The sequence below is a fragment of the Saccopteryx leptura genome, chromosome 1 (genome assembly GCF_036850995.1).
Source record: "Saccopteryx leptura isolate mSacLep1 chromosome 1, mSacLep1_pri_phased_curated, whole genome shotgun sequence".
Classification (NCBI taxonomy): domain Eukaryota; kingdom Metazoa; phylum Chordata; class Mammalia; order Chiroptera; family Emballonuridae; genus Saccopteryx; species Saccopteryx leptura.
In genome coordinates this window covers 211,653,916-211,666,909 of record NC_089503.1, presented here as the reverse complement: position 1 = coordinate 211,666,909, position 12,994 = coordinate 211,653,916, and the positions used below count along the sequence as shown (strand labels likewise).

At 41.1% G+C, this 12,994-nt stretch overlaps 1 protein-coding gene across 1 annotated transcript in view; it reads left to right on the top strand.

Moving 5' to 3' along the window:
• The first annotated feature begins 405 nt into the window (after window positions 1-405).
• MGAT4D (MGAT4 family member D) overlaps window positions 406-12,994 on the top strand; it is a 53,297-nt gene continuing 40,708 nt past the window's right edge. The window contains exons 1-4 of the mRNA XM_066360167.1: window positions 406-499; window positions 6,903-7,061; window positions 9,488-9,625; window positions 12,013-12,146. Coding sequence (XP_066216264.1) covers window positions 406-499; window positions 6,903-7,061; window positions 9,488-9,625; window positions 12,013-12,146 — 525 coding nt within the window. The remainder of the gene's footprint in view (window positions 500-6,902; window positions 7,062-9,487; window positions 9,626-12,012; window positions 12,147-12,994) is intronic.

Below are 12,994 nucleotides of genomic sequence, written 5' to 3'. Positions count from 1 at the left end.
GTAGATGCTTGCGTTATCTTCATGCTCTACTTTACAAAATTGGGATGTTGTGAGGATTCAGGGAGATGCTATATGGAAATTGTGTAGCCCAGAGCCTGGAACAAAAATCACTTACTACTGTAGGAAAATAAAGTGACTGAGCCCCCACCACGTGCCAGGCACGGGTGGGGGTGGGGGTGGGGGGAGCTTGGCCATGGTTCATGGCATCTGACTCCCAGCGGCCCTACCACGCGGTTCGAGTTCTAAGTGCAGAGGCGAAGGGGCAATTATCTTAGGAAAGGGGCAACGGAGGGCGGTGTGCAGGGTCCCAGGCACGCGGCGGGGGCTGTGCGCGAGGGCGCAGGCGCTGTGTTGCGTGCGTCTCCCCTGGTGCGTGGGCGCGGCTCGCTGCCCCGGGCCAGCGCCATGAGGACCAGGCACGAGGGCCTGCTGCTCACGTTCAGCGCGGCCACTCTCTTCAGCTTCTGGTGCCTCTTCGTAGCCAGGATAACTCAGACCAGTGAGCGTGTGTGGCCGGGCGGGAGAGAAGGGGATGGGAGGGGTGACACGGGCACCCGACAGGGTCGCCGGCCCTCATCTCAGGGGCCTTTCTGTTGTCCCCCCCCCCCCCCCCCGCCAATCCCCCAGCCCAGTCCCCGTCCCGCGGGCGGTTGAGCGGTAACGGGCACCTAGGTCCACCCCCGTGGCCTTGACTGCCATGGGACGTACGCTTACACGTTGGCCCGCGGGCCTCGGGCCCTGTCTGGACTCCCTGCGCGCCATTCCCTTCGTGGGTTCCAGGGCCGGATCTGTGCCAGCTGCCCCACCCTCCACCCCATTATTTCCGGAAACGTGAATGGCTGACTCCAGGAGCTTTTCCCACACAGCCAACATGTTTCCTCCTCCTTGTTCTGTGTCACTGCCAGGCGTCCCCAAACTACGGCCCGCGGCATGCAGCCCCCTGAGGCCATTTATCTGGCCCCCACCGCACTTCTGGAAGGGGCACCTCTTTCATTGGTGGTCAGTGAGAGGAGCACTGTATGTGGCGGCCCTCCAACGGTCTGAGGGACAGAACTGGCCCCCTGTGTAAAAAGTTTGGGGACCCCTGCACTGGACCATACTTCAAGGCGCCACCCTAAAGTATTTTCTGGGAAGCTCGAACCGCGTGGGATGATGGAGACCAACATACTCGACAACTCACAGCACCGGTTGCGCAGCCGAACTATCTCCAATGGGCCATCGGCTCGCATTACCACTTTGAAACACACCAAGGGTTTCATTTATTGTTGTCGAAAAGGTTGTCAATTTAGCAAATAACAGTAGAGGTTGCCCAGTTAAATTTGAATTTGAGATAAACAATAAATAGGTTTATAGTGTAAAAATTGAATGGGATATATTGATACTAGAAAATTGTTTATCTGCAGTTCAAATTTAACTGGTTTTCTGTTTCAACTCTGGTCTATAGTGTAACATTTTAGCATTCACACAGTTGAATTTTGAGTTGAAGACTTAGGGATTCTGCAAATATATTAACCCAGCTTTCCAAGATTGTCCTTAGGTTGTTTTAGGTTACACTTGCATTCCTCTTCTTAAGCTCATTTATGACTCGGTGCACACAAAGCAATCTTGGCAGTAGGGTCAAGGATAAAGTTTGTAAGTGGTGTTAAGTCCTCTAATTAATGTTTAAACTATGTTTTTGGCCCCTGATTAATACTAAATTTTGTCCTATACTTACAATACCAATATTGTACCCCATTTGTTCCAAAGATTAAAAATCTATATTATCTGATATATACAACTAAAGCATTTTGTATAGCTATCGGGGGAAAGAGTTTTCCTGGCAGTGACAAAAGCACATGCAAAGGACCTGTGGTAGAATTAGTTTGATATGTTCAGCCAACGATAAAAAATAACATGGAGGGTTGTAGAGGGATGAGATCATGGAGACAATAGTAAGAACTATGACTTTTGTTCTGAGTAACATAGGAAGCCATCTGCATGAAAAGGCACTCATCATCACTAATTAGGAAAATGCAAATCAGTGAGGTATCATCTCATACCAGCTATTATCAAAAAAGATGAGAAAAAGCAGGTGTTGGTGAAGAGGTGGAGAAAGGGATGTACACTATTGGGAATGTAAATTGGTGCAGCCACTATGAAAACAGGATGGAAGTTCCTGGAAAACTAAACACAGAACTATCATATGGTCCTGCAACTCCACTTCCGGCTTCCTGTCTGAAGGAAACACAAACACTACGCACTGAGCCACAGCAAATGTGGCATCTTTGTTTTCACAGTCGCGCACCCACAGGCCGCCTCGCAGATTTTCTCTTAGCTTAGCAATTTTTCCCCCTCTCCCGCCCCTTCTCACTCGGCAGCATGGCACTTTATAGGCCCAGCACCTCAGCAATTTTCAGGGCAGAGATGTTACCCAGCCCCAGAGAGAGGGGCTTGTTTTGGGGCACCCAAACTTCATGAGTGAGTTTTTGGGGGTCTCTTTATTTCATTGGTGGAAGGAAAGTGCCCTCCTCCCCATTCGAGTGGTGGACGGTATAGAATCACCAAGGTGTACGACCTTGTGCTGATCAAATGCCATGAGCAGAACTGCTGAGTAGAGCAGCTCCCAGGTTAGTCAGCAGAGTCTGGGAGCCAAGGGCCCTTGAGCTCTTGGTCATTCCTGACGCCCTTTGCCTGTGCACTTTGAGGTAATTGCATTTGGACAATTCCATTAGACTTTGTTGTTTAAATGCATGCTTCTTTCCCCCTTCCCCTGCAAGCCTGATGGTTAGTTAGTTTAGAGTAGGAACCTGACTTTATCCTGTCTTGTTTACCTGTCGGTAAGTGGCACATGACACATATGAAATGGAAGAGAGAATGAGTATCTCTGCGTGCTTCTCCTTAGCGAAGTTGTTTAGTGGACGACATGCGGAGGGAAAGCTGGGTCACAGCCCCCCATTGTATAGGACCTTGTATACTAAGGCAAATCCTTGGACCTGATTCAGCTAGCATTTAGGAAACCTTTTAAAGTCTTCAAACAATTTCCAGAAGACTAATTGTGGATTGCAGGTGAGAGTCCAATTAAGAGGCAATTATAATAACAGTACAGCAAGAGGCAATAAAGACTGAACTCTGTAGCAGAGAGACGATGAGAAAGATAAAACAGAGGCCTATCACAGTGCTTCTCACATTTTAACGGGGCATACCAGTCTCCTGTGAATCTTATTAGAATGCGATGCTGGCTCAGTCGGTCTGCGGAGAGACCTGAGAGTACATTCTAATAAGCTCACAGCTGGTGTCACAGACTGTGCTGTCCGGTGTGGTGGCTCCTCAGGTGGCACTGGGCACTGGAAGTGGAGTGTGTGCAACTGGGGAACTGAACTTTAATCTCATTTTATTTTAAGGTAATCTAAATTTACTTTTTAAATGAAAGCAAGCAGTGAAATATTTCTCCATTAAGCAAAATTTTATTGTTTTGGTAAGACTACATTTTACTGTAACTTAGCATTTAGCATCTGAATTAAGATGTACTATAAGTATAAAGCACAGTTTTTAAAATACTTAGTACAAAAAAGTGTAAACTATTTTATGAATCACTTCTTTAAATTTTTTTATTTATTGATTTTAGAGGGAGAGGAAGGGGGAGAGAAAAACACTGATTTGTTGTTCTACCTGTTTGTGCATTCAATTGTTGATTCCAGTAGGAGCCCTAACTAGGGTTTGAACACCCAACCTTGGCTTATTGGGATGACAGTATAACCCAGTGGTCCCCAACCCCTGGGCCACAGACCGGTACCGGTCTGTGGGCCATTTGATACTGGTCCACAGAGAAAGAATAAATAACTTACATTATTTCCGTTTTATTTATATTTAAGTCTGAACAGTTTTATTTTATTTATTTATTTTTTTGTATTTTTCTGAAGTTGGAAACGGGGAGGCAGTCAGACAGACTCCCGCATGCACCCGACCGGGATCTACCCGGCATGCCCATCAGGGGACGATGCTCTGCCCATCTGGGGCGTTGCTCTGTTGCAACCAGAGCCATTCTAGCACTTGAGGCAGAGGCCATAGAGCCATCCTCAACACCCAGGCCAACTTTGCTCCAGTGGAGCCTTGGCTGCAGGAGGGGAAGAGAGAGACAGAGAGGAAGGAGAGGGGGAGGGGTGGAGAAGCAGATGGGTGCCTCTCCTGTGTGCCCTGGCCGGGAATCGAACCCGGGACTCCTGCACGCCAGACCGACGCTCTATCACTGAGCCAACCGGCCAGGGCCTGAACAGTTTTATTTTTTAAAAATGACCAGATTCCCTCTGTTACATTCATCTAAGACTCACTCTTGACGCTTGTCTCGGTCACGTGATACATTTATCCGTCCCACTCTAAAGGCCGGTCTGTGAAAATATTTTCTGACATTAAACCAGTCCGTGACCCAGAAAAGGTTGGGAACCACTGCTATAACCAACTGAGCAACCTGCCTAGGGCTCATTAATTACATTTTTGTGGTTTTTTGGTTTGTTTGTTTGTTTTTGTTTTTTTTAGTGAGGGAGAGACACACACAGAAAGAGACAGACAGATAGGAAGGGAGAAAGATAAGAAGCATCACCTCATAGTTGCATCACTTTAGGTGTTCATTGATTGCTTCTCATACGTGCCTTGACCAGGAGGCTCCAGTCAAGCCAGTGACCCTAGCTTAAGCCAGCGACCATGGGGTCATGTTTATGATCTTATGCTCAAGCCAGCAACCCTGTTCTCAAACCAGTGACCTCAGGGTTTCAAACCTGGGTCCTCAGAATCCCAGGCTGACACTCTATCCACTGCACCACCACTGGTCAGGCTCATTAATTACTTTTATGCTGAATATATACTGAAAAAATATGTTAGATATATTGGATTAAAAATAATATTTTTAATCACTTTCACTTGTTTATTTTCACCTTTTAAAATATGGATAGTAGAGAACGTAAATTTACAAACGTGGCTCACATTTTATTCCTGCCAGCCCCTCGATGTGAAAGCAAAGGTCAGTGGTTCTCAGGACCTTACCTTGTTTATGGGTAGAAGTCACACTGGCCCATTGCACATGTGGACTGGTATTTATTTCTACAGTTTTACTACAATGGATTCAAAACATCAAATTATAGTTTATTTTAAACTTTGCAAGATGGTTCCATAAAAGTTCATCCTCACAAAATATCTGAATATGCAAGTAATATAAATATTTTTAATAGAATGTTGATGAATTGAATTATCAGGTAAAAATGTACAAGAAATAAAACTGAGACTAGAGATTATGTCCTTTAATGTTTCTGTGTAGTTGTCTCTGCAAATACCACTTCCTCTAGAGAAAACACTTTCTTTTCATGTTTACCAAATTGATCCCGCAGGGTCTGGCTTATATTGGCCCAGAGATGTTGCATCACCTGTGATATATCAACTCCAAACACATGACCCATTTTGCAAAGAGAAAATTACCCAGGGAACTCCAGAAACATACGGTTAAACTGGTTAAAACTATATCCCCATTTAAATTTCTGAGTGCTCCTAAGTGGTAGTCACTATATGGATATTCAAGATTTATCTGGGTGCACTTCTTTTGGGGAGTATGGTTCTGTTTTAGAATCCCTTTAATCAGTTCCTATGTGGGCAAGTCCATTCAGTAATGGCACCCCAGATCTCAAAGACTGAACCCTCTGCCCTGGACTAAGGTTAGTGGAAGCCAAGGCAGGGATGCAGGAAACATCCCCAGGTAAGGCTAGGATCATACCCTATCACTACATTGTCTTGCTCCTTTTTACAAGTGCATCTCTAGACTTTTGCTCTCAAATCTATATTAATAGACCTATCTCTCCCTTGAACTTCAAAGTCATATAGTCAAATGTTTGCCTTTTATTTGGAAGCCTCATAGGCATCACAATTGCTTTTATGACATTATTCTCTTCATAGCTGCATAGTATTCCATTGATAAGTGAATAAATAATAGCTCATGAATAAGTAGTACTTATTATACATTTGTTAAAGCATTTTTAATGTGCTTATCCATGTGGTTTACATGCATTATTGAATCATGTTTTCACAAGAACTCTGAGGCAGGGATTCAAATATGTCCATTTAGACATAAAGGAACAGAGGCTAACAAAAATTGGACAGCTTGCCCAGGCTGCACAAATATTAAGTGGCAAAACTGAGATTCAGTTATATGTGATTTAACACCAGAGCCACCAGAACTGTTAAAAAGATATTCTGTAATTCATTTAGCATATTTCCATTGTTAGGTACTTAAGGTGTTTTCCAGTTTTCTTATAATGATAAATAACGCTGCCTATGTTGAACATCCTTAGAGCCAAATCTGTGTACCTATTTCAAGTCTTTTTCTTTATTTTATTTTTTTTTTTTTTAAATTTTTTTTAAGTTTTATTTATTTATTTATTTATTTTAGAGAGGAGAGGGAGAGACAGAGAAAGAGAGAGAGAGAGAGAGGAGAGAGAGAGAGAGAGAAGGGGGGAGGAACTGGAAGCATCAACTCCCATATGTGCCTTGACCAGGCAAGCCCAGGGTTTCGAACCGGCGACCTCAGCATTTCCAGGTCGACGCTTTATCCACTGCGCCACCACAGGTCAGGCTCAAGTCTTTTTCTTTAGATAAACTCTTGGAAGTGAATTTTCTGAATCAATTGGTTGTCCCCTCTAATTACAAATCTGATACACGCACCTTCCAGATATTAGTATTTTTAACATTTCAACCTTTTTCTTCAGTCTTTTATGTGCATATATATACCACATGTATATAGACAATATATACATGTATACACACATTTAGTGCTAGGTACAAAGCTATATTGAAGCATATATTTTATATTTTTGTTATACATTTTGAAAATTGTATGATACCATTGCTACATATATAAACATACACATGTGTTTTCTTTGTAGGTAATCAATTAATCAATTGTAGAAACCATATTTTGGAGTTTAAAGAAACTATTCTACATTTAAGAAACAAAACTGAAAGAAATCGCCAAGAGCTGATGGGAGCCTTGAGTAAACTGAAGGATGACAGTAGACAGAGAAGAAATGTATCAGTAAACTTAGGTTTGTGTTCCTTTTGTTTTTGTGTAGGGTGGTTTGTTTATGTTTTGTGTTTGGAACTTTAGATTTGTTGCTTCCTGATTTTAAGACATTTCTCCCTAATATAACTGAATCAATACTTGTTCTTTTACGGTCAGACGTGGAAAAATCAGGTAAGAGACTTCACTGATACTCTGCCTCTCATCTCTACCTGGAAGATGGTCTTTCTGTGTTTTCCATCTCTGTGAATTGCACCACCATCCATAAATCCATCCAACAGATGCAGCCAGAAGCCTCTTGACTCCTCCTCTCCCTCCTGCTTGCTTCCATGTCCGTCAGTAAGCAAGCTCGTTGGTTCGTGTTTCTCTACCTCTCACAAATCTGCCCGTATTCTTCCATCACTGTCTCCACCACCCTGGTCAGGTGCCTCATGTTTCAGTGGAATGACTGCTAACACACTCCTGTTTTCTCTCTCTCCAGTGTTGTTCCCACCTGCCCATCCTCCCTGTAGCCAAAGTGAAGGCTGCACTGCCTTGTATATCAACCTTCAGTGGTTTCCTTTTCCTTCAGGAGGAAGAGTCCTGCCGTGTGCTCCCCCCAAGTCCTCCCCCGACCTTAAATGTCCGGAAATCATCAGTTCTCTATTCCTATAGTTTTCCACTTTCCCTAATGCCATGCAAATGGAACCACATAGTGTGGAATCCTTTGAGACCAGCTTCTTCCACTTGGTATAGATTCATCCAAGTTGTCGTGTGACCAATTGTTTGTTCTTTTTCATTGTCGAGTGGCATTTCATTGTATGAATGTACAATGAAGTCTGTTTTACCAACTGAGGGGTATTTGGGTTGTTTTCGGTGTTTTGGGTGATTACAAGTACCTGTTGCTATAAGCACTCATGTATGGAGGTTTTTGTTGTTGTTTGTTCGTTTGTTTGAATTTTCATTTTCTTTAGGATAAGTATCTGGAGTTCATGAGCATATGGCAAGTATGTGTTTAAATTATAAGAAACTACCAAACTGTTTTCTAGAGTGGCTGTACCATTTTGCATTCTCCCAGTAATTGTGTGAGAATTCCAGTCCTCCCATTTATTATGGCTGTTGCAATGCCATGCTATCTCATAGCTTTAAGGTACATTTCTTTAATGTGATGGTGTTGAACATTTTTAGGTGCTTATTTTCTGCCCGTCTATCTTCTTTCTGGCTGTGCAAATCTTTTGGACATTTTGTAAATATTGGGTGGTTTGTTTTCTTGTTGTGTTTTAAGAGTTTTTTTAGTATATCTTGGATACATATTGGATGGATATGTGATTAGAAATATTTTCTCCCAGTCTGTGGCTTATCTTTCCTTTCTCCTTATGGCATCTTTCAGAAAGCAAACATTTTTAATTTTGATGAAGTCCAATTTATCACTTTTTCTTTTTATGTATTATGCATTTTGATGTATCTAAGAACTCTTTGAATCATGAGAATTTTTTAAATGTGTTTTTTATTTTATTTTATAGGTTTAGGTTTTACATTTTAGGTCTATGAAAACTTTGAGTTGATTTTTATAAACAGTGTGTGAAGTATAGGTTGAGATTCATTCTTTTTCCTATGGATGTCTAAGTATTCTAGCACTATTTGTCAAAAAAGCTGTTCTTTCTGCATTGAATTGCCTTTGCATGTTAGAACAAAAATCTTCTATAGTTGTGTGGATCTGTTTCTGGATTCTCTGTTCTGTTCCATTGGCCTACGTGTATATCTATCTATCTATCTTGATTAACATATTATGAATTAAAATTAAGTAGTGGGAATCCTCCAACTTTGTTCTTTTATTTTCAAAATTGTAGAGGAAAATTCAAATGAGTGGTAAAAATAGAGTCATTAAATATTGAGAAGGCTACAAAAATGATAAGGATACAGACTTTACTGATACTGATCAAAGTAGCAGAACCAATGGATATGAGATTTGGAAATATTTTCTGTTACCGTATATTTCTCTATAGTATGCTTCACTTACACGTCCTTCACTTGGAACTGACAGTTCCATTAGCCTCCAGCTGTGTAGCTCACAATGCTAGACTTCAATCAGGTACAGGAAGCCCTCACTTCATGTCATCGATCAGTCCTGTGACTTGAAGGTAAATGATATATAAGGAAACCAATTTTACCCTATGCTAATTGATACAAACAGGAGTTAAGTTTCTATGGCATCTCATCAATGTTAACGAAAGGATGTTGAACAACATGATGTTATTGGAGGACCTGCCATATTGCTTTTTAAATAAATATGAATTGATTTTTGAATTACAATTTGTAGCCTTATGATTTTTATAATTTACACTTAATAGTATTTCTCTTATTTATTAATCAGTGAATTGATTTATTAACTCTCTTTAAAAAAAATTGTACCAGAGGGAGAAAAATCCTATAGTCATGAATTCAAAGCCCTATTTTTTTTCTCTCTTTCAGTTGGGAAGAAAGTGAGTACATTGAATAAGAGTGAAACAATATCTAATGCATTTGAAGACTTGAAGTTCTTTTTCCCTCATCTGAGAAACATAGGCAGAATTTATCCTAATGTAATCATTAGCAAAGGAAAAACAGGCGGTAAGAAAATTAGAATTGTAATATCAAATACAGGCATTTTGATCTTCTGGGACATGTTTTTAAGTTTTAAAATGTAATCCATTAAAATATACTCTGTGTGATATTTAGACCACCAGCCTATCTGGCACTAATTTGGATCACCAGAAATCAGTACATTGTCTGGCTGAAAAAGTAGTTTAATAAATATTTGGAGACTTGAATTCAAATTCAATTTTAATACAGATGCTTTGAAAATAAGTCAATATAAATCAAATATATGTTAAGCATCTGCTCAGTACTTGGTGATTCTTTTCTCTTTTTTAATTGTATTTATTGGAGTGTCATTGATTGATAAAACCATATAGTTTTCAAGTATACAACTCAACAAAACATCATCTGCACAAAGCATCTTGTGTCCATTGCCCCAAGCAAGGTGTCTTTCCATCTTCACTACCCACCTCTTTGCCCACCTCTACCTAGTTCCACCCCCTTCCCTCCTATCACCACACTGTTGCCTGTGTCTTTGTGCTATATATGTTTTTCGCTTAATCTCTTCACCTTCTTGCATCCAGTCCCCAATCCCCTCCCCTCTGACACCTATCAATCTATTCCATATATCCATGCCTCTGTTTCTATTTTGTTCATCACAGACAATTCTCTACTGACTCTAATCAAAGGAATTGCAAAACTTGTGCCCAAAATGCTGTTAAAAAATATGTTGACCATTGCTAGTGCATAGTATGGGGTCAGTGGGGATGGATTCAGTTCTTACGTGGCCTAATTACCTTTAGTTTGTTCCCTGGCACCAGGGTTTAGCTCAAATCCTTACCATTTAGCTTTTAATCTGGTGTAACATGGTTGGCACAAACATGGAAGGATAGAACATGTTGGGCTTCTTATGTGCCAGACTCTGTGCTTCACATTCATCATTTCATTTAACTTCCCAACAGCTGAGGCAAATACAATAGATCTTATGGCTAACTAGTTTTACAGATTTTACAAAATGAAGCCCAGAGATTTACTAATTGTACAGAGGGGTGAGCAATTGAAGACATTTTGAACATCAGATTTTTCTGATTACACAGCCTTGCTTGCTCCCACGTGGGCGTAATACCATAATAACTGGGCTACACAACAGGATGTAAAACTTCAAAATGTTTCCCTTTAAATGCTCAACTGCTTTAAACTTTTCTCATTAAAGAGCTGCTGCCTCCTTTTTTGTACTCTCTAATCCCTGCAAATAATCCAGCACTCTGAAGATTCCATAGATTCTTAAAACCACTAAAATACTTAGCCCCAGTAATCGATATATAGAAAGCACAAACAGTACAGACGAATATGCTGATGTCCATCATTCCTCCTTTGGTTTGGATAAATCTTCTTCTCATCTGGTCATCTTCTTATTTCCCCATCTTTATGAGGACTGAGGTCTGCAAAGGCTGTACAGAAGTGTTGTTTGAGCTAAGCCTTGAAGAATGAGTTCAAGCTTGCCGGGTAGGGGGAAAGCATTTAGTTAGAAGGGGGATGTTAAGCCAACTCTCAGAAACGTGCCTTTCTCTTGCCTGACCAGGCGGTGGCACAGTGGATAAGAGCGTTGGGCTGGGATGCGGAGGACCAAGATTCGCAAACTCCCAAGGTCACCGGCTTGAGCACGAGCTCATCCAGCTTGAGCGCAGGGTCGCTGGCTTGAGCAAGGGGCCACTCGCTTTGCTGTGGCCCTGGGGTTACTTGCTGTGCTATAGCCCCTCGGTCAAGGCACATATGAGAAAGCAATCAATGAACAACTAACAACACTAAGGAGCTGCAATGAGGAACTGATGCTTTGCATCTCTCTCCAAATCTGTCTGTCCTCATCCGTCTCTCTCTCTGTCTCTGTCTCTCTCTCTCTCTCTCTCTCTCTCTCTCTCACACACACACACACACACACACACACACACACACAGAAACGTGCCTTCTCACAGACTTCACCCATTCCATTGAGTGAGCTCCTAATATTTTTAATCACTTTCACTTGTTTATTTTCACCTTTTTAAATGTGAATAGTAGAGAATGTAAACTTACAAACATGGCTCACATTTTATTCCTGCCAGCCCCTTGATGTGAAAGCAGAGGTCAGTGGTTCTCAGGACCTTACCTTGTTTATGGGTGGAAGTCACACTGGCCCATTGCACACGTGGACTGGTGTTTGTTTTTACAGTTTTACTACAATGGATTCAAAACATCAAATTATAGTTTATTTTAAACTTTGCAATATGGTTCCATAACAGTTCATCCTCACAAAATATCTGAATATGCAAGTAATATGACCATACAACTCACCCACACATAGAAGTAAACAGAGATATTGATGCTCAATTGTCTTTTCCTCCGCGGTTTGAAATGGGGGTTCCATGCTTGGGTGCCTGCAGCGGCTTTTGCTCTGGGTGTTCCCACGGTTAAGCGAGGAGATCACAGTTACCTGAAGCAGACGCTGACCTCGCTCTTCTCCAGGATGACGCTGGCAGAGCAGCGGGACTCGGTCGTGATTGTCTCCATTGCAGATGTACGTGTGAGGGTAACCGCTGTCTTTAGGCCCAGTCCTCCGGCTGCATGCTAATCGCCATATCATTGCACATGCCCCTTAAATTTAACAAAATAATCCACACAGGCCTTTTTTGGAGAGCAGACAATGTATTTAATACTTTTTTGGTACTACCAAAAGGGAATTAAATATGTCAATCTAAAAAGATTATTTAAGTATCATATTTGCATTGTTAAATATGTAACTAGGAGCTCCGTTTTGTTTCTGATTGTTTGTTTGTTTTTGTTAGTGGTGGTGTTCCTCTTACTCTGTGCCTGTGAAGTTGATTAAATGCTCTGAACCTCAATTTTCTCATCAATAAAATGGGGCTTATACCCCTTATTTTTTACTACTTGTCTTTAGAACTAACTGTTATAGTACATGTAAGACACCTGTCACATAATAAATCCTGAATAAATATTAATACTATGTTTAAAGTATAATATATTTTAGCATGAGCAAGTAGCTGGTGATTCAATTTATGGCTGTCTTAATGACCTTAAGTTCTATAATAGCGTTATTTGCATAGTGACTGATATTTTTAACAAACAACCTAACTATATATATTCAGAAGTGCCTTCCAGAAAACTCAGATTTCATGCTAAAACTGTCTTTATTCAAAATATTTTCAGAATTTTATATTGAGAATGCTTGTGGGCCTTGAGGCTACATCTTGTAAATACCATTGATTGTTTAAAAAAAATCACCTGAGAGAATAAACCACCAAAAGCTATTTACAAATAAGTTTGTTATCTAATAGCCCAGTGTTCAAGAAAGAGTAGGCACACAAAGTTTGTTAATGGGAGGAAATTTGAGGGTTAAGCTGAGAA